The sequence below is a fragment of the Nerophis lumbriciformis genome, linkage group LG10 (assembly GCF_033978685.3).
Source record: "Nerophis lumbriciformis linkage group LG10, RoL_Nlum_v2.1, whole genome shotgun sequence".
Lineage (NCBI taxonomy): Eukaryota > Metazoa > Chordata > Actinopteri > Syngnathiformes > Syngnathidae > Nerophis > Nerophis lumbriciformis.
Genome location: NC_084557.2, coordinates 30637736 through 30659066, shown reverse-complemented (window position 1 = coordinate 30659066; position 21331 = coordinate 30637736). Strand labels below are relative to the sequence as shown.

The 21331-nt window shown below is 38.5% G+C and overlaps 1 protein-coding gene across 1 annotated transcript; it reads left to right on the top strand.

Annotated features, from left to right (window-relative positions):
* Positions 1–9930: 9930 nt before the first annotated feature.
* On the top strand, positions 9931–20685 carry LOC133612444 (myosin heavy chain, fast skeletal muscle-like). The gene is made up of 39 exons (XM_061969856.2): positions 9931–10137; positions 10211–10354; positions 10450–10606; positions 10698–10725; positions 10812–10926; positions 11016–11108; positions 11194–11257; positions 11339–11437; positions 11527–11630; positions 11756–11894; positions 11996–12114; positions 12332–12481; positions 12572–12742; positions 12882–13185; positions 13298–13365; positions 13462–13549; positions 13657–13774; positions 13856–13979; positions 14143–14283; positions 14385–14636; positions 14705–14947; positions 15067–15243; positions 15355–15500; positions 15636–15726; positions 15818–16207; positions 16304–16430; positions 16522–16640; positions 16715–16911; positions 17137–17320; positions 17417–17582; positions 17692–17816; positions 18852–19160; positions 19255–19458; positions 19547–19672; positions 19755–19925; positions 19997–20101; positions 20183–20278; positions 20361–20492; positions 20607–20685. The coding sequence occupies exons 1-39, from the start codon at positions 9931–9933 to the stop codon at positions 20625–20627; spliced, it is 5814 nt and encodes a 1937-aa protein (XP_061825840.1). The 3' UTR covers positions 20628–20685.
* The last annotated feature ends 646 nt before the right edge of the window (positions 20686–21331 follow it).

The window sequence follows — 21331 nt, the reverse complement described above, 5'->3', positions numbered from 1 at the left end:
AAAAAAGGAGGTTGTGCAATTCGGAGCACGGTTTGGAGTCTTTTCTGCACCCAAGTGTGAGAGTACATCCAGCTTGACATTGCTTGATCCTGGTAAAATCGAAACATCTAGAGATCAGTTGGCATCTTAAGTTCAGTTTCTTGTCCGACTGGTTCCTGTGATCAGTTTAACCCAGGAATGGCATCTTGGCCCCCTTTAACCAGTGCCACCACTCCGACAGTAAGTTCCTCCTTGCCAATATCATAACGCCTCTAAGAATGGGAGATGGGGCGGTAGAAGAAGGTTTAGGGGTGAAGATTGTAGTTGGTGGCCGTGCTCTGAAACAGGACTGTCCGTACTCCTACATTGGATGTATCCACCTCTATGATGAGCATACTGCATGTTGAGGATGAGCATGTTGTTAAAGTCTGTCTCAAGTGTCTCATAAGCACAGGAATGGAATGGAACTTTATTGTGTCATTGCACTTAGAAAGTGCAACAAAATGAGTTAGCAGAAGCAGAAGGGAAACTTTGGTGAGGAGTGAAGCAATTAAGCTGGAATTCCAGAGCATTCACCAGTAAAAATTGGCAAAGCCATTGAACCTTTTGCATGAAGACCCTTTGCAAGGGCCGTCATATTGTCATACAGCAGAAACCTTGGCAGGGTTTATCTGGAAGTGGTTTTGTGCTATAAAGAAATTCAAAGAATGAAACACAGGCATGAAATTAGCATGTTTTCGCTTTAATGTGCAGCGAGTTGTCGGGCAGTCGGCGTAAGACAGCCCAGACATGAATGATATACGCTTCTGATGTTTGGAGAAGATGAGGATGTATTAGGGTTGTACGGTATACCGGTATTAGTATAGTACCGCAATACTAATGTACTATACCGTCTCTGAAACGTACCGGTCCCGCACCCCTCCCGCGCCCGCGTCGTAGTCACGTCGTGACATTGCTGGTTTACGAGCAGAGGAGCATGTTCGGTCGCACACAATCACGGAGTACTTACTAGCAGACACAGTGTGTAGACAGAAAATGGAGAACGGACGCAGTTTGGCTTAAAAACTAACGATAAAGGTGAAGTTATAACACTGAAACGCCCTCAGAAAGAGGTGCTTTAAGACATGGCTAGCTAGCTTGTGGCTAACATCCATCCGCCGTTGGCAGTGTTTTGGCGACTTCTATATGACTAATCCTCGCCTCCATGGCGACAAATAAAGTACGTTTCTTACAAGTATCATCCCTGCAGGACGAGGAATAGCTAAACATGCTTCACTACACACCGTAGCTCACCGGCATCAAAATGTAAACAAATGCCATTGGTGGATCGACACATAACATCCACTGTAATGATATCAAGTACAGGAACCTATCGAGTCGATACTACTATAATTACGTCGATATTTTTTGGCATAACAACATCTTCTTTCGTTTAAAAAAAAAGTATATTTATGTTTATGTTCAGGAAATATGTCCCTGGGCACATGAGGACTTTGAATATGACCAATGTATGATCCTGTAACTACTTGGTATCGGATTGATATCCAAATTTGTGGTATCATCCAAAACTAATGTAAAGTATCAAACAACAGAAGAATAAGTGATTATTACATTTTAACAGAAGTGTAGATGGAACATGTTAAAAGAGAAAGTAAGCAGATATTAACAGTAAATGAACAAGTAGATTAATAATTGATTTTCTACCACTTGTCCTTAAAAATTTTGACAAAGTAATAGAATGAGAAATGACACAATATGTTACTGCAGATGTCAGCAGACTAATTAGGAGCCTTAGTTTGTTTACTTACTGCTAAAAGACAAGTTATCTAGTATGTCCACTATTTTATTTAAGGACTTAACTGCAATAAGAAACATATGTTTAATGTACCCAAAACATTTTTTGTTAGACTAAATCCAATAATGCAATTGTTTTGTGGTCCCCTATATATTTATATATTTATATATACATATATATATATATATATATATATATATATATATATATATATATATATATATTAGGGCTGGTCGATATATCGATAAGCGGGATATATCGCGGGTTGGTCTCTGTGCGATATAGAAAATGACTATATGGTGATATTCGAGTATGCGTTCTCACACAGTTGCTTTTAGCTGCGGGCATTAAACTACAGGTTCTACTCGCTCTTTCTTGTCTCTCCTTCTCACAGACAGCAAGCGCACCTTCTTACACACATCACATACTGTCACGACATACGTCACATACGTATACGCCCTCTCCCAGCAGAGAGGTAGCAGCATGGGTAACGTTAGCTGTGATGCTAGCGGTAATACGAGCGAAAGATGGTGCGAATCTGGTAACAAATGAAGGAATAATTAATTCCCCCAAAAAACAGCACGGGGTCCATCGTCTGGCGGTGGTTTGGCTTCAAGTGGGAATATGTCGAACAAACAACCGTAATTTGTCAAGTGTGGGGCGAAAGCGTTGCTATAAAAAGTAGCATTACTGCTAATATGTAGCATCATTTGAAAAGTCACCTGTTAAAGTACCAATGATTGTCACACACACACTAGCTAGAGAATGAAGAGTGCTTACTCCGCAGTCAACATCTCCGTTCGGTGCCACACGCCCACACCATCAAAAAGCCGATTCAAACATTTCCAGATCAACACCGTATGAAAAAAATAGTGATTTTTTTAGTTGTGATTTCCTTCTCTGCATGAAAGTTTAAAACGAGCATATATTAATGTAGTATGAAGAAGAATGTTTTAATGTAGACACATAGAATCATCATACTGCTGTGATTATATGCATCAAGTGTTCATTCAAGGCTAAGGCAAAATATCGAGATATATATCGTGTATCGCGATATGGCCTTAAAATATCGCAATATTTAAAAAAGGCCATATCGCCCAGCCATTATATATATATATATATATATATATATACACATACATACATACATACATACATACATATATATATACGTACAGTTGTGGTCAAAAGTTTACATGTAAAGAACATAATGTCATGGCTGTTTTGAGTTTCCAAAAATTTCTACAACTCTTGTTTTTTTTGTGATAGAGTGATTGGAGCACATACTTGTTGGCCACAAAAAAACATTTATGAAGTTTGGTTCTTTTATGAATTTATTATGGGTCTACTGAAAATGTGATCAAATCTGCTGGGTCAAAAGTATACATACAGCAATGTTAATATTTGGTTACATGTCCTTTGGCAAGTTTCACTGCAATAAGGCGCTTTTGGTAGCCATCCACAAGTTTCTGGCATACTTCTGGTTGAATTTTTGACCACTCCTTTTGACAAAATTGGTGCAGTTCAGCTAAATGTATTGGCGTTCTGACATGGACTTTTTTCTTCAGCATTGTCCACATGTTCTCAATGGGGTTTAAGTCAGGACTTTGGGAAGGCCATTCTAAAACCTTAATTCTAACCTGATTTAGCCATTCCTTTACCACTTTTGACGTGTGTCTGGGGTCATTGTCCTGTTTGAACACCCAACTGCACCCAAGACCCAACCTCCGGGCTGATGATTTTAGGTTGTCCTGAAGAATTTGGATGCAATCCTCCTTTTTCATTGTCCCATTTACTCTCTGTAAAGCACCAGATCCATTGGCAGCAAAACAGGCCCCGAGCATAATACTACCACCACCATGCTTGACGGTAGGTTTGGTGTTCTTGCGATTAAAGGCCTCACTTTTTCTCCTCCAAACATATTGCTGGGTATTGTGGCCAAACAGCTCAATTTTTGTTTCATCTGACCACAGAACTTTCCTCGAGAAGGTCTTATATTTGTCCATGTGATGCCAGATGAAACAAAAATTTAGCTGTTTGGCCACAATACCCAGTAATATGTCTGGAGGAGAAAAGGTGAGGCTTTCAATCCCAGGAACACCAAGCCTACCGTCAAACATGGTGGTGGTAGTATTATGCTCTGGGCCTCTTTTGCTGCTAATGGATCTGGTGCTTTACAGAGAGTAAATGGGACAATGAAAAGGGAGGATTACCTCCAAATTCTTCAGGACAACCTAAAATCATCAGCCCGGAGGTTGGGTCTTGGGTGCAGTTGGGTGTTCCAACAGGACAATGACCCCAAACACACATCAAAAGTGGTAAAGGAATGGCTAAATTAGGCTAGAATTAAGGTTTTAGAAAGACCTTCCCAAAATCCTGATTTAAACGTGTGGACAATGCTGAAGAAACAAGTCCATGTCAGTAAACGAACAAATTTAGCTGAACTGCACCAATTTTGTCAAGAGGAGTGGTCAAAAATTCAACCAGAAGTGTGCCAGAAGCTTGTGGATGGCTACCGAAAGCGCCTTATTGCAGTGAAACTTGCCAAGGGACATGTAACCAAATATTAACATTGCTGCATGTATACTTTTGACCCAGCAGATTTGGTCACATTTTCAGTAGACCCATAATAAATTCATAAAAGAACCAAACTTCATGAATGTTTTTTGTGACCACTAAGTATGTGCTCCAATCACTCTATCACAAAAAAATAAGAGTTGTAGAAATTATTGGAAACTCAAGACAGCCATGACATCATGTTCTTTACAACCACGACTGTATATATATATATATATATATATATATATATATATATATATATATATATATATATATACACAAAACAGTATCAGCATTGGTCTGACCAATAATGTCCCTCTAACTACTTGGTATTCGATCAATGCTCAAATTTCTAGTATTACCCAAAACTTACGTGAAGTATCAAACAACAGAAAAATAAGAAATGATTACATTTTAACATTAGTGTATATAGAACCATGTTCCAGCAGAAAGTAACCAACTATTAACAACAGTAAATTAGCTTGTTGTTTAATATCAGTTTTGAAAAAATAATACAACCGAAAATGACCTAACATGTTACTATGTATGTCAGCTGCTAAATTAGGTCTATACACACACACACACACACACACACACACACACACACACACACACACACACACACACACACATATATATATATACATATATATATGTATATATGCTGCAATATACATCACAATGTAGATAAAGATTTTAGGCCATATCGCCCATCCCAAAGCCTAGGTTTTTAACGGCCCCTCCCCTACATGCCTTCAAAGGTTGACTGGCAGGAACATGTGAAAGATCTGCACTGATGAGCAGTTTCTGCACCTGTGCCTGTCTTTTAGATTTATTATCTGTTTGAAACTATTTTGCTTGTAATCTTAATTTTTTATGATGATTGTCGTCTGGCAATTTTAGTCAAAAAGGTGCTCCTAATATCCTGTTATGTTATGTCATGTCCCATTTATTTGCATTTATTTATTGGTTTCAAGAAAGATTTGGACCATTAAGTCCAAGTCTGCAATTAATTTCCTCTGCTTACTCTTCAGACTTCAGTCTTTTTTTTGCCTTGTTTATAGCTCAATCATATACTTGAGGACAAAATAATTAACCCCCTTATTGAAATCAAATACAACCTCTTTCTTTTCAATGAAATGGGTCATGAGCCAGACTGTTCATAGTTTGTGTGTGTTCACTAGAACAAAGATACGATCTACCAAACTAAGATTTTAGTGAGATAACAGATTATTGAGATTTTTATTTTGATGATGCGATGAGGTGGCGACTTGTCCAGGGTGTACCCCGCCTTCCGCCCGAATGCAGCTGAGATATGCTCCAGCACCCCCCGCGAGCCCAAAAGGGACAAGCGGTAGAAAACGGATGAATGGATGATACTACAAACCCCGTTTCCATATGAGTTGGGAAATTGTGTTAGATGTAAATATAAACGGAATACAATGATTTGCAAATCATTTTCAACCCATATTCAGTTGAATATGCTACAAAGACAACATATTGGATGTTCAAACTGATAAACATATTTTTTTTGGCAAATAATCATTAACTTTAGAATTTGATGCCAGCAACACATGACAAAGAAGTTGGGAAAGGTGGCAATAAATACTGATGAAGTTGAGGAATGCTCATCAAACACTTATTTGGAACATCCCACAGGTGAACAGGCTAATTGGGAACAGGTGGGTGCCATGACTGGGTAAAAAAGTAAATTCCATGAAATGCTCAGTCATTCACAAACAAGGATGGGGTGAGGGTCACCACTTTGTCAACAAATGCGTGAGCAAATTGTTGAACAGTTTAAGAAAAACCTTTCTCAACCAGCTATTGCAAGGAATTTAGGGATTTCACCATCTACGGTCCGTAATATAATCAAAATGTTCAGAGAATCTGGAGAAATCACTGCACGTAAGCAGCTAAGTCCGTGACCTTGGATCCCTCAGGCTGTACTGCATCAACAAGCGACATCAGTGTGTAAAGGATATCACCACATGGGCTCAGGAACACTTCAGAAATCCACTGTCAGTAACTACAGTTGGTCGCTACATCTGTAAGTGCAAGTTAAAACTCTCCTATGCAAGGCGAAAACCGTTTATCAACAACACCCAGAAATGCCGTCGGCTTCGCTGCGCCTGAGCTCATCTAAGATGGACTGATACAAAGTGGAAAAGTGTTCTGTGGTCTGACGAGTCCACATTTCAAATTGTTTTTGGAAACTGTGGATGTCCTGTCCTCCAAACCAAAGAGGAAAAGAACCATCCGGATTGTTATAGGCGCAAAGTGTAAAAGCCAGCATCTGTGATGGTATGGGGGTGTATTAGTGCCCAAGACATGGGTAACTTACACATCTGTGAAGGCACCATTAATGCTGAAAGGTACATACAGCTTTTGGAGCAACATATTTTGCCATCCAAGCAATGTTACCATGGACGCCCCTGCTTATTTCAGCAAGACAATGCCAAGCCATGTGTTACATCAACGGGGCTTCATAGTAAAAGAGTGCGGGTACTAGACTGGCCTGCCTGTAGTCCAGACCTGTTTCCCATTGAAAATGTGTGGCGCATTATGAAGCCTAAAATACCACAACGGAGACCCCCGGACTGTTGAACAACTTAAGCTGTACATAAAGCAAGAATGGGAAATAATTCCACCTGAGAAGCTTAGAAAATGTGTCTCCTCAGTTTCCAAACATTTACTGAGTGTTGTTAAAAGGAAAGGTCATGTAACACAGTGGTGAACATGCCCTTTCCCAACTACTTTGGCACGTGTTGCAGCCATACAATTCTAAGTTAATTATTATTTGCAAAAAACAAATAAAGTTTATGAGTTTGAACATCAAATATCTTGTCTTTGTAGTGCATTCAATTGAATATGGGTTGAAAAGGATTTGCAAATCATTGTATTCCGTTTATATTTACATCTAACACAATTTCCCAACTCATATGGAAACGGGGTTTGTACATTTTAACATACTTTAATACGACAAATATTGAATTACAAATATATTCGATCTAGTGTTTTCACCAGTCGTTAGTTAGTCACCTGCTTTATACAATGCATTTGTGGTGTAACGGCGTTTGAAGCATTTGCCACAAAGAGAGGAGACTGACAAGCTCAAGATACTGTAATAAACTGCAGCTGAGCCTGGAAACCTCAAAGCTGCAGTCGATGACAGCAGCCCAGCAAAGGCATGAGATAGCGGGTGAGAAGCACCATCATTTTCTACCTCCATGTGATGGTATTTGGAAATGTGAAGTGAGCTACAGTCCACTACTGCATATACCTTTAAATATGTGTTCCCTGCCTTTACTTAGTCATTTTAATCTGGGTGATTTACTTATATTAACTGTTGACAAAATAAGCCGTTCCAACTGTGTGATTTATTTTAAAAGTTGGTAAGCATGTAAAAATCCTGCAAAAAGGTTAAGTAATATCAAATATTAGGTTAAATAAGTTATTTGAAGTGTTAAGCATAAAACAACTTTAAGTTACTTAATTTCCGTATGTATGTCAATTACAAAACTTTATTATTTACATACTACATGAATCACAGCACTGATACTGCCTACAAAAAAAAGATGTCTTTACGTCATCGGTAAAAGAAAATGTAACTTAAACGAGTATGACAATTAGGTAAAAATACTCAATTTGTTACATATCGTATTTTATTTGAAATTAGTGTCATTTTCACTTAAAATTTAAACAGTAGAAATCACTTAAAACCTAACAGATCAAATAGTACAGTATGACGTGTTTTTTTTTTAATCCTACAAATATGTTCAGTGTACTGTGAACTTTGTCAGTATTGAATTTATAGATCATAGCCAACTTATATCATGTTTCCCTAAGAACTCTGAATTTCTATTTTAGATTAATTTCAAACCAGTCCCTTGTGATTATGTTGCAATTTAACCATGCTGGGAATAATTAGTCTGTTTTTGGACACAGGACAAAAATACTTTGTTGAAAGTTTAATTAAATTATTGACAATTTGATTAATTGGTAATCAAGTACCTATTGCATGTGCAAAGTAAGTTTGGCAATATAGAACATTTTTTAATCATAACTCAATATCGTGTTAGACAGTAAAGAAATGCAGTGCCTAACATTCTTGAGCGACAAGCCAGACATGGAACAACAGCTGCATGCTGTTGTTTATAGCTTAGGATCACAAGAGTCAAATGACTCAATGAATGAAATGACAAATTAATATCACTAACAGTACATTAAGTTGAGGAATTTAACAAGTAATATTTGTCTGACACATAATAAACACATAATTACTAAAGGTATATATGGACAAACAGTGTGGAGATAACCCAGGAGTTCCTGCTTAAGGTTAATATTTTCATAAAGCCAAGATATATATGTAAATATTTTATATATTAATTGAACCTTGATATTTATAGAATATAATATTTTGGGATCATTGTACCTCATTTGTATGTGTCTGTTGGATGCCCGATTTACTTTAATACAGTGATTAGTAAACCACTTATATTATTAACTATGATGCTAAAACATTTTGTAATCATACTTAATAAGGCATGACATATATTAAAAAAAACAACTAAGTGGTTTAAATTGTTGAAAACCCGAAAGGCCACAACAATATACACTTCCAACATGTTTTAACTTAAGCCACTACTTGCTGTGGGCCATACCACATTTGGCATGTACACCATATTTAACCTTTGCTGTGCAAGCAAACCTCATCCAATATAAGGAGGGTTTGAAGAGAGAAACTGTGTGGCGATAACCCAGGAGTTCCTGCTTAAGGTAAAGATATTTATATTTATATTCACTTGGTTTTCTTTCATTTGTAAAGTGTCTCAAGATAACTTGTGTTGTGATTTGGCACTATATATATAGAAAATTTACTTCACTTCATATTTTGCTCACACTATTGAATACTGAATACATTTGTGGTATATAGACTCTAGACCAGTGGTTCTCAACCTTTTTTCAGTGATGTACCCCCTGTGATTTTTTTTTTTAATTCAAGTACCCCCTAATCAGAGCAAAACATTTCTGGTTGAAAAAAAGAGATAAAAAAGTAAAATACAGCACTATGTCATCAGTTTCTGATTTATTAAATTGTATAACAGTGCAAAATATTGCTCATTTGTAGTGGTCTTTCTTGAACTATTTGGAAAAAAAGATAGGTTTTTATTTATATTTATAAAAGATTTTTGAATTGTTGCTATTTTTAGAATATTTAAAAAAAAATCTCACATACCCCTTAGCATACCTTTAAGTAACCCCAGGGGTACGCGTACCCCCATTTGAGAACCACTGCTCTAGACTACAATAAGTATTTTTTTTTTTCTGTGAGACTATTATATTATTGCTGAAGACATTGACTAAATCAAAAGATGTTTTAAAGGTACACTGACTCATACTGTTTTGAACAGTATTGGACCACAGAATTAACAGGAAAGGCGTCAACCAGGTAGGTCCAATCTGAACGGTTGTTGAAACGATCTAATCATAAATTTTGTTTGACTCAAAATTCACATCATTTCTAAAATGACTGTCTCTTTTGAATATGAATGTTTTTAATATATTTAAAATAATCTTACAGGCAAACTTCCACCATGAGTACTGACGCAGAAATGGCCCTTTACGGCAAGGCTGCCATCTTCCTTCGTAAACCAGAAAGGGAGAGAATTGAGGCTCAGAATAAACCTTTTGATGCCAAGACAGCCTGCTATGTAACCGATCCCAAGGAGCTGTACTTAAAAGGAACAATCACCAACAAAGACGGTGACAAAGTCACGGTCAAAGTTCTGGACACTAATGAGGTTGGAATCTTTAAACTTCTAAACAAAAATATGTTCTACTTTTATTTTTAACGTGACTAATGTCTTCTTGTAGGAGAAGACAGTTAAAGAAGATGACGTCACTCCAATGAACCCTCCCAAGTTCGATAAAATTGAAGACATGGCCATGATGACCCATCTCAATGAAGCCTCTGTCCTGTATAACCTCAAAGAGCGTTATGCAGCATGGATGATTTATGTACGGATAAATGCCCACTGAGTAGCATATCAAAGGATTGTATGTATAGTTTGAAGACATGTGGTTAACTGTGTTACACCTCTGATCTCTATCAGACCTACTCCGGGCTTTTCTGCGCAACTGTGAACCCCTACAAGTGGCTCCCCGTGTACGATGCGGAAGTTGTGTCTGCTTATAGAGGCAAGAAGCGTATGGAGGCTCCACCCCACATCTTCTCCGTCTCTGACAACGCATATCAATTCATGCTTACTGGTATGTAGTTAGCTAACAATTTTCAGTTTTGAACAATCAAAGCTTTCAGCAGCAGAAATGCAAAATTGATTGCACTTTTTTATTTTAACAGATAGAGAGAACCAATCCGTCTTGATCACGTATGTTTTTGTTTGCTTTAAAATTAGTTTTTTTTTTTTTAAAAACACCTGAAAACATGTTTGAATTAGTTTGCCTTTATTTCCAGTGGAGAATCTGGTGCCGGAAAGACTGTGAACACCAAGCGTGTCATTCAGTACTTTGCCACAATCTCAGTTGGCGGAGATAAGAAAAAGGATGGTGCAGGATCAGCACAATTCAAGGTACGGTATATAAAATTACAAAAAATGTAGGATATATTCTAAGAGAAAAACAAATAGTTTGTTGATCTTATTTCTAAACCTAATTGCAGGGCTCACTTGAGGATCAGATTATTGCTGCCAATCCTCTTCTGGAAGCTTATGGTAATGCCAAAACTGTGAGGAATGACAACTCTTCTCGTTTTGTAAGTATAGCTACCTTTTGCTAGAGAATAACTATTTTACTCTTATCCAATGAATGACTGTTTAACAATCCTTTGTTTAAAACAGGGTAAATTCATTAGGATCCATTTTGGTACAACTGGCAAACTGGCCAGTGCTGATATTGAGACTTGTAAGTACAAAAAAAAAAAAACAGTACATTTATGTTGCAGTAGAATTGTGCTAGACTGCAATTTCCATACATTATTTGCAGATCTGCTGGAGAAGTCCAGAGTGTCATTCCAGCTTCCTGATGAGAGAGGCTACCACATCTTCTACCAGATGATGACCAACCACAAACCAGAACTGATTGGTATGGAGTGGAACAGTCATTTAAAAAAGCTACATCATTCAAATGTGTCCAGTCAAAAAATGTGCTAATTATTACATTTGAATTTGCAGAACTGTCACTCATCACAACCAACCCCTACGACTTCCCTATGTGCAGCATGGGACAGATCACTGTGGCCAGTATTGATGACAAAGTAGAGCTGGAAGCCACCGATGTGAGTAAAAGTATTTTGTAAACAATGTAATTTAAATATATTTAAATACATTTGAAGTTATGTTCAGTTAGTTTTTCTTTTCTGAGTTTTATTATCATCTTTTTAAATAACTTCTTTGCACACAGAATGCCATCGATATCTTGGGCTTCAGTCATGAGGAAAAGATGAGCATCTACAAAATGACTGGTGCCGTCCTCCATCATGGTAACATGAAGTTCAAGCAGAAGCAGCGTGAAGAGCAGGCTGAGCCTGATGGCACGGAGGGTACGTAGTAACTCAATTACGACTTGCAGAGGTAGAATGGGTAAACCAAATAATATTAATGTTAGTCTATTTTAAGTCTAACAAAAAAAAAAACTTTTCAGAAGCTGACAAGGTTGCCTACTTGTTGGGTCTGAACTCTGCTGACATGCTGAAGGCTCTGTGTTATCCAAGAGTGAAAGTTGGAAATGAGTATGTCACCAAGGGACAGACTGTAGCTCAGGTAAATATTCAATCTTTAGGGTGGTATATGTTTAAATGTTAAATTGAGAGCTCTAATTTAGAAAATGATGTATAGATTAAGTTTTATTTAATTTTAGTGTAATATATTATCATTTTGTTCAAGTTAATCATATGTTCATCATGTTAAAAAATATATTACAACATTTACATTTCAAAAATAAAAAAAATAATGAATCCCTTCATCTATTTCCATTCAGGTCAATAACTCAGTGACAGCCCTTGCCAAGTCCATCTATGAGAGGATGTTCTTGTGGATGGTCATCCGTATCAACCAGATGTTGGACACCAAACAGTCAAGGCAGCACTTCATCGGTGTGCTGGATATTGCTGGTTTTGAAATCTTTGATGTAAGCTTCATTCTTATGAAATGAGTAAAACATATTTTCGGACATTACTCGTGGTGACAAATTTGTTGTAATTTACCTGTTTTCCCGCAGTTCAATAGCATGGAACAGCTGTGCATTAACTTCACTAATGAGAAGTTGCAACAGTTCTTCAACCACCACATGTTTGTCCTGGAGCAAGATGAGTACAAGAAGGAGGGCATTATCTGGGAGTTCATTGACTTTGGCATGGACCTGGCTGCCTGCATTGAGCTGATTGAAAAGGTAAGTATTTGATTGAGAACAAATATTTGGAACCAATTGAATGGACAAAATAGTGTTTTATTGCTATTGCACTGAGAAAAATACAACATGATAATTGGACTGGATCACTTACAATGTTTATTTCTACTCATTATTTTAGCCCATGGGTATCTTCTCCATCCTTGAAGAGGAGTGCATGTTCCCCAAGGCCACTGATACATCCTTTAAGAACAAGCTGTATGATCAGCATCTTGGCAAAAACAAAGCCTTTGAGAAACCAAAACCCGTAAAGGGCAAGGCTGAGGCCCACTTCTCCCTGGTGCACTATGCTGGCACAGTGAACTACAACATCGGTGGCTGGCTGGACAAGAACAAGGACCCACTGAATGATTCTGTTGTGCAGCTGTACCAGAAGTCTCCAGTTAAACTTCTGGCTTACCTATATCCTCCTGCTCCTGCTGAGGGTATGCATAGAGTTGGTTGTTTTCTGTTAGAACAATGAAAGTTACATTTTTATCACATGAATATTACATTTTACTCTAATGTGATTGCAATGTCCACCAAAATAATTCACAGAAGCGGGAGGCAGGAAGGGAGGCAAGAAGAAGGGTGGCTCTATGCAGACTGTATCCTCACAGTTTAGGGTAAGATCATCTATTTTGGACAGGTCATGTATGATTTTTATTTTGAGTGTGTAAAAACGAGTTACATTGACAATAATCCCTGTTTGTGACTTTCAGGAAAACTTGGGCAAGCTAATGACCAACTTAAGAAGCACTCATCCTCACTTTGTGCGTTGTCTGATTCCTAATGAGTCAAAGACACCAGGTAATTATATCAATAAAGTATTTTATGTAAGATAATTAGGTTTCAAAATGCTGTTAATGAATATTGATTGCTGATAAAAAAAAAAAAATAGTTGTCTATTTCAACAGGTCTGATGGAGAACTTCCTGGTCATCCATCAGCTAAGGTGTAACGGTGTGCTGGAGGGTATCAGAATCTGCAGGAAAGGTTTCCCCAGCAGAATCCTCTATGGAGACTTTAAGCAGAGGTATTATTTGCAATTTTAAATATTTTTTTGATTTTTTTTTATAAGACTTAACTAATGTAACAATATCCACTGACAAAAAAGGTACAAGGTACTGAATGCCAGTGTCATCCCTGAGGGACAGTTCATTGACAACAAGAAGGCTGCAGAGAAGCTGCTTGGTTCAATTGATATTGACCATGACCAGTACAGATTTGGTCACACCAAGGTAAACAGATTATTGAGTTTTAAGTTCTATGTGTAAGGTGATTAGTTGTTTTCTAAAGATTGATTGCATTCTAAAGTTTTCAATCCACAAATATGTGTTGTTGACTTTTCATTGATTTTGGGTGGATGAACACCTGCTGAACTATACTTTTCAATCTGGTCAGGTCTTCTTCAAAGCAGGTCTGCTGGGTACCCTTGAGGAACTGAGAGATGAAAAGCTGGCAACTCTGGTCACAATGACTCAGGCCCTTTGCCGTGGTTATGTCATGAGAAAGGAGTTTGTGAAGATGATGGAAAGGAGGCATGTTGAAAATCCTGAAAACACAATCAGTATCAAAATAAAATAGTAAATTAGTCTAAATATTTCATACAGTGTCCATAACTAAACATTTATATCCACAGAGAGGCCATCTTTACCGTCCAGTACAACGTCCGCTCATTCATGAATGTCAAACATTGGCCATGGATGAAGGTGTACTACAAGATTAAGCCTCTGCTGAAGAGTGCTGAAACTGAAAAAGAGCTATCCCAGATGAAGGAAAACTATGAGAAAATGACCACTGACTTGGCTACGGCGCTTGCTAAGAAGAAAGAACTTGAAGAGAAGATGGTGTCTCTGCTGCAGGAAAAAAATGATCTGCAACTGCAAGTGGCATCTGTGAGTACATACCAATTTACAGATAAGCATGTGTTTACAAAAAACAATAACACATTTCGGTCCAACAGGAGACAGAAAATCTGTCTGATGCTGAAGAGAGGTGTGAGGGTCTTATCAAAAGTAAAATTCAGCAGGAAGCCAAACTCAAAGAGACAACCGAGAGATTAGAAGATGAGGAAGAAATCAATGCTGAGCTTACTGCAAAGAAAAGAAAACTAGAAGATGAATGCTCTGAGCTCAAGAAAGATATTGATGACCTGGAGCTTACCTTGGCCAAAGTGGAGAAGGAGAAACATGCCACTGAGAACAAGGTAAGTAATTATCGTACATAGTTACAGTATCTGTCTGTTTGTCTGTCTATTTGTATATTGATCTATCTATCTACAGTAATCATCTGTCATTTGATAATAACAGTTTGGTTTTATTAAAGGTGAAGAACCTGACTGAGGAGATGGCTTCTCAGGATGAGAGCATTGCTAAACTGACCAAGGAGAAGAAAGCCCTTCAGGAAGCTCACCAGCAGACTCTTGATGACCTGCAGGCTGAGGAAGATAAGGTCAACACTTTGACCAAGGCCAAGACCAAGCTTGAGCAGCAAGTGGATGACGTAAGAGTTATTTAGGTTATTAAGTTACGTTATTAAGTTATATAGTTATTTGTACTACAAAAATAAGATTTGGTTTGAATGTCATAATGACTGAATCATATTACTATACAGCTTGAGGGATCTCTGGAACAAGAGAAGAAGCTGCGTATGGACCTGGAGAGGGCCAAGAGAAAGTTTGAGGGTGACCTGAAACTGGCACAGGAATCCATCATGGACCTTGAGAATGACAAACAGCAGTCAGATGAGAAAATTAAGAAGTAATAAAATAGTTCTTTATGTCAATATAAATACAATTCATGACATGTATAAAATGTGTAAACATTCTGAATATTTGCATTATGTGTATAAATTATGTAAATATTCTAAACATTTGCACTTTAACATGCTCATAGGAAGGACTTTGAAATTAGTCAGCTTCTAAGCAAGATCGAGGATGAGCAGTCAATGGGTGCTCAGCTCCAGAAGAAGATCAAGGAGCTTCAGGTGAATGTTTTTGTCTGTCTTTCGAATTGTATGTATGTTCTATGTTGTATTTTACAACGTTAAAAAGTAAACCAACATCATGTCTCAATAGGCCCGTATTGAAGAACTGGAGGAGGAGATTGAGGCTGAGCGTGCTGCTCGTGCCAAAGTTGAGAAGCAGAGAGCTGATCTCTCCAGGGAACTTGAGGAGATCAGTGAAAGGCTGGAGGAGGCTGGAGGTGCCACCGCTGCTCAGATTGAGATGAGCAAGAAACGCGAGGCTGAGTTCCAGAAGCTGCGCCGTGACCTTGAGGAGTCCACCTTGCAGCATGAGGCCACTGCTGCCGCTCTGCGAAAGAAGCAGGCTGACAGTGTTGCTGAGCTGGGTGAGCAGATTGACAACCTCCAGCGTGTCAAGCAGAAGCTTGAGAAGGAAAAAAGTGAATACAAGATGGAGATTGATGATCTCTCCAGCAACATGGAGGCCATTGCTAAAGCAAAGGTGCATAAACTTGTTACATTGTCTTCAAACAAATGCTTTAATACTGTAAAATATGTAAAAACCGACCGATGATTTCCATAACTTTTTGCACACTAGGGTAATCTTGAAAAGATGTGCCGTACTCTTGAGGACCAATTTAGTGAACTGAAGACCAAGTATGATGAAAATATTCGTCAGCTCAATGACCACAGTTCGCAGAAAGCTCGTCTTTTGACAGAAAATGGTAGGCATAAGCCAACTTTATATTACACTGATTTCCTGCTTTTAGATGTAAAACTGAGCACACACTAACGTGATGATGATGTCCAAAAAAGGTGAGTATTGTCGTCAAATTGAAGAGAAGGAAGCTCTTGTCTCACAGCTGACCAGAAGCAAACAAGCCTACACACAACAGATTGAGGAACTGAAGAGACAGATTGAAGAGGAGGTCAAGGTGAGTAATAATACTCACCAAATAATGTCTTGCACAGGAAATATGTTCATAAAGTGCAATATTTATTTTACCAGGCAAAGAATGCTCTTGCCCATGGACTTCAATCAGCACGCCATGACTGTGATCTGCTGAGGGAGCAGTTTGAGGAGGAGCAGGAGGCTAAGGCTGAGCTTCAGCGTGGTATGTCCAAAGCCAACAGTGAGGTGGCTCAGTGGAGAAGTAAATATGAAACTGATGCCATCCAGCGAACTGAGGAGCTTGAGGAGGCCAAGTGAGTACAATTTAAATTATAACAATTATGCAGGCATATATTTACTTTTCACCTTAGCTAGCAAGTTGTTTCTACTAGTTCACATTGCAGCATATTAAATATTGACCTTTTCTCACATGATTATCAACATAATTATACTACATACTTGGATTCCCCTGGATGCAATTTATGCATGTACTTATAATTCTAACACAAATGCTCATTGATAAACATGTTTGTAAACAGGAAAAAGTTGGCACAGCGCCTTCAGGAGGCTGAGGAACAGGTTGAGGCTGTGAACTCCAAGTGTGCTTCTCTGGAGAAAACGAAACAGCGGCTCCAGAGTGAGGTGGAGGACCTCATGATTGATGTGGAGAGGGCTAATGGGCTTGCTGCCAACCTTGACAAAAAACAGAGGAACTTTGACAAGGTAAAACTTCATATTTTGTGCTATCAAGACATACCAAAAGTCAGATAAATACTATATGTATTGATCAAAATATATTGTAAAAAATGGCTGAACTAGGTGTTGGCAGAGTGGAAGCAGAAGTTTGAGGAGGGACAAGCAGAGCTCGAGGGAGCTCAGAAAGAGGCTCGTTCTCTTGGCACTGAGCTGTTCAAGATGAAGAACTCTTACGAGGAAGCTCTGGATCACCTGGAGACCATGAAGCGTGAAAACAAGAACCTGCAACGTAAGTTCCTCCAATACTTTTAACTGTGGAGTCAGCATATAATTCACAGTATGTGTTAAAATGATTAATTCCGATTATTTATTTGCAAACTCTCTTTCCATCTCTGTAGAGGAGATCTCTGATTTAACCGAACAGATTGGTGAGACCGGGAAGAGCGTCCATGAGCTCGAGAAGGCCAAGAAACAAGTGGAGACAGAGAAGTCTGAGATTCAGACAGCTCTTGAAGAGGCTGAGGTGATCTAAAATAATATACTTTAGCTCAGTGTTTTTCAACCACTGTGCCGCGGCACACTAGATACAGTCTGGTGTGTATCTAATTTCACCTATTTGGGTTAAAAATATTTTTGCAAACCAGTAATAATAGTCTGCAAATTATGTGTGGTTGTTGTTTAGGTTATTTTTTTATTTGTATTTTTTGTCCTGTCCAGCTTCTCAGGCAAATCATACTGTTGATGTAGATGCCCATATCGGCTGTACAAATTTACTTAACAAAAGAAAAAAAAAGTGTTGTTGTTAAGAGTCGGTGCTGTTTAGAGCTCGGCAGAGTAACCACGTAATACTCTTCCGTATCAGTAGGTGGCAGCCGGTAGCTAATTGCTTTGTAGATGTCGGAAACAGCAGGAGGCAGTGTTCAGGTAAAAAGGTGTCAAATGCTTAAACTAAAAATAAACAAAAGGTGAGTGCCTCTAAGAAAAGGCATTGAAGATTAGGAAAGGCTATGCAGAACAAAACTAAAACTGAACTGGCTACAAAGTAAACAAAAACAGAATGCTGGACGACAGCAAAGACTGTGGAGCAAAGACAGAGTCTACAATGCCATGACAATCAACAAATGTTCTTGATTGCTAAAACAAATTAGATATCGCTTAAAGGAAGACATGAAACTGCTACACGAAAATACCAAAAAAAGAGAAAAAGCCACCGAAATAGGAGCGCAAGACAAGAACTAAAACACTACACACAGGAAAACAGCAAAAAACTCTAAATAAGTCCCGGCGTGATGTGACAGGTTGTGACAGTACACCTACTTTGAGACAAGAGCTATATTGATGAATGGTTGGTTATGGTTTAAAGTAATATCCAACAATTGCGACAACGACTTTTTACTGTCAACTTTTTAATGATTTCTGCTGGTGGTGTGCCTCCGGAGTTTTTCAACACAAAAATGTGCCTTGGCTCAAAAAAGGTTGAAAAACACTGCTCTAGCTGAAGTATATGAATTATCATATCTGAGTACAAAGAATAATATATCCTTCTCAATGGCAATAGGGAGCTCTGGAACATGAAGAGTCTAAGATCCTGCGCGTCCAGTTGGAACTCAACCAGATTAAAGGAGAAGTGGACAGGAAGCTGGCCGAGAAAGATGAGGAAATGGAGCAGTTTAAGAGGAACAGCCAAAGGGTGATTGAGTCCATGCAGAGCACTCTGGATTCTGAGGTCAGGAGCAGAAATGATGCCCTGAGAATCAAGAAGAAGATGGAAGGAGATCTGAATGAGATGGAGATTCAGTTGAGCCACGCCAATCGACAGGCTGCCGAGTCTCAGAAGCAGCTGAGGATCGTACAGGGACAGCTGAAGGTATTTAAATGTGATGATCTATACCACACACTGTGGTGACTGGTCGTGTTGCCATTCATTGATTACCATTACCATTTTACCATGAACTAACTAGGATGCACAGCTACACCTTGATGATGCTGTGAGAGCCCAGGAAGATCTGAAGGAACAGGCCGCTATGGTGGACCGCAGGAATGGCCTAATGATGTCTGAAATTGAGGAACTTAGAGCTGCTCTGGAACAAACAGAGAGAAGCCGTAAAGTTGCTGAGCAGGAGCTGGTGGATGCATCTGAGCGTGTTGGACTCCTGCACTCTCAGGTAAATAGTTATGTAATTATTTAAGAAAAAAATCAGCTTTGTTATCACTAGACTGTACACTGAAAATATAAATATTTTGATATCTTAGAACACAAGTCTGATAAACACAAAGAAGAAGCTTGAGTCCGACCTGGTCCAGATCCAGGGTGAAGTGGATGACACAGTTCAGGAAGCAAGAAATGCAGAAGAGAAAGCCAAGAAGGCCATTACTGATGTACTTTTGTTTTTTCTTCATAATATTTGTCTCACTTCTCTTCTAAATAATTTCCTAAAAACAATGAATTTCGTCCTTCGAGGCCGCAATGATGGCTGAAGAGCTGAAAAAGGAACAGGACACCAGCGCTCATCTGGAGAGAATGAAGAAGAATCTGGAGGTTGCTGTCAAAGACCTGCAACACCGTCTGGATGAAGCTGAGAATCTGGCCATGAAGGGTGGCAAGAAGCAGCTTCAGAAACTTGAGTCCAGAGTAAGATAGTTATGTCGAAAAAAAATGCTCTCACAGAGTATGCCTGTTGCATAAAACATTATTTTATCCAGGTGCGTGAGCTTGAGGTAGAGGTTGAGGCAGAGCAGAGACGTGGTGCTGATGCTGTTAAGGGTGTCCGCAAATATGAAAGGAGGGTGAAGGAGCTCACTTACCAGGTGATTATTGCCAGTAGCATCCAAAAAAGTGGCCTTAAATTGATATGTACTTACATTTGCAAACACATATTTCTATTACAGACTGAGGAGGACAAGAAAAATGTCAGCAGGCTGCAGGATCTGGTTGATAAGTTGCAGCTCAAGGTGAAGGCCTACAAGAGGCAGGCTGAGGAAGCGGTAAGGAAAAAATCTAGAGTGCAAAAAGTTACACTATTTATCCAAATGTATTTTTAACTGGATGTTGTGTCTCACTTTGCAGGATGAGCAGGCTAATGCTAACTTGTCCAAGTGCAGGAAGGTCCAGCATGAGCTGGAGGAGGCTGAGGAACGTGCTGATATTGCAGAATCTCAGGTCAACAAACTGAGAGCCAAAAGCCGTGACTCTGGCAAGGTAATTCTGTTTAGTAGTAATTAAATGCTATCAAAATACTAAAACCTAGAAAATACTATAAAATGGCAATTAAATACAATTGTAATGATTGTCCAATTGTTTACTTGTTTGCAGGGGAAAGAGGCAGCTGAGTAAAGAAGACTTATAATACCAAAGGTTGCATAAAATTCTTTAAAAATAAAATATGTGATGCTCTGAAACATGTGTATTCGCTTATTTCTGACATTTTTATTATAAAAACAAGCTGTCGACAAAAATGGCTGCACCCCTGGTCTAAAGAGATCACACACATCATAGTGCAGGCATGTGATTTGACCACAATGAAAAAGACTGAAAAAATTTCCGGGGGTCTGGGGGACTCCTGGTTTTTCACCAATTTAACATGCTAAAATTAACAAAGACAGCACCATTTGAAGAAAATATTTTAGTGTTTAAAGACATGAAAACATCATTAATAGAACATACCTTGCTTCAAGTTGTTTCATATGTTTTTGGCGTTTCGCATGTACTTCCAAAGCCTTGAAACCTCATGATCCATAGTCAATATTATCATGACACCACGTGCACAAAACCTTTCCGGGACGATCGATTTTCCGAATAAAATTACCGAACAAAGTCGTAACTTCCTTCTTCCCAACAGTATCAGTGATTTCCCTTTCCATCCAGTCCCATCGAAACCTATTTTTGACATGTTTATCAATTTCTTTTACTCGTAAAGCGTCCTTTCTCTCGAGAACCGACATCGTTTACATATGGAAAATGGCGGTAATAATCATTATGAATGATGACGTTATTAACGTCATCATTCATAACAGATGTCCTGATTGGTCACAAGGAAC

What these genes read in the sequence shown, in the direction of transcription:
- LOC133612444 (XM_061969856.2), top strand. Translation starts at nt 9,931, where the DNA reads ATGAGTACTGACGCAGAAATGGCCCTTTACGGCAAGGCTGCCATCTTC. An exon ending in AACCAATCCGTCTTGATCAC is followed by an intron (nt 10,726 to 10,811) that starts GTATGTTTTTGT and finishes CTTTATTTCCAG; the next exon opens with TGGAGAATCTGGTGCCGGAA. An exon ending in AACAGAGGAACTTTGACAAG is followed by an intron (nt 17,321 to 17,416) that starts GTAAAACTTCAT and finishes TGGCTGAACTAG; the next exon opens with GTGTTGGCAGAGTGGAAGCA.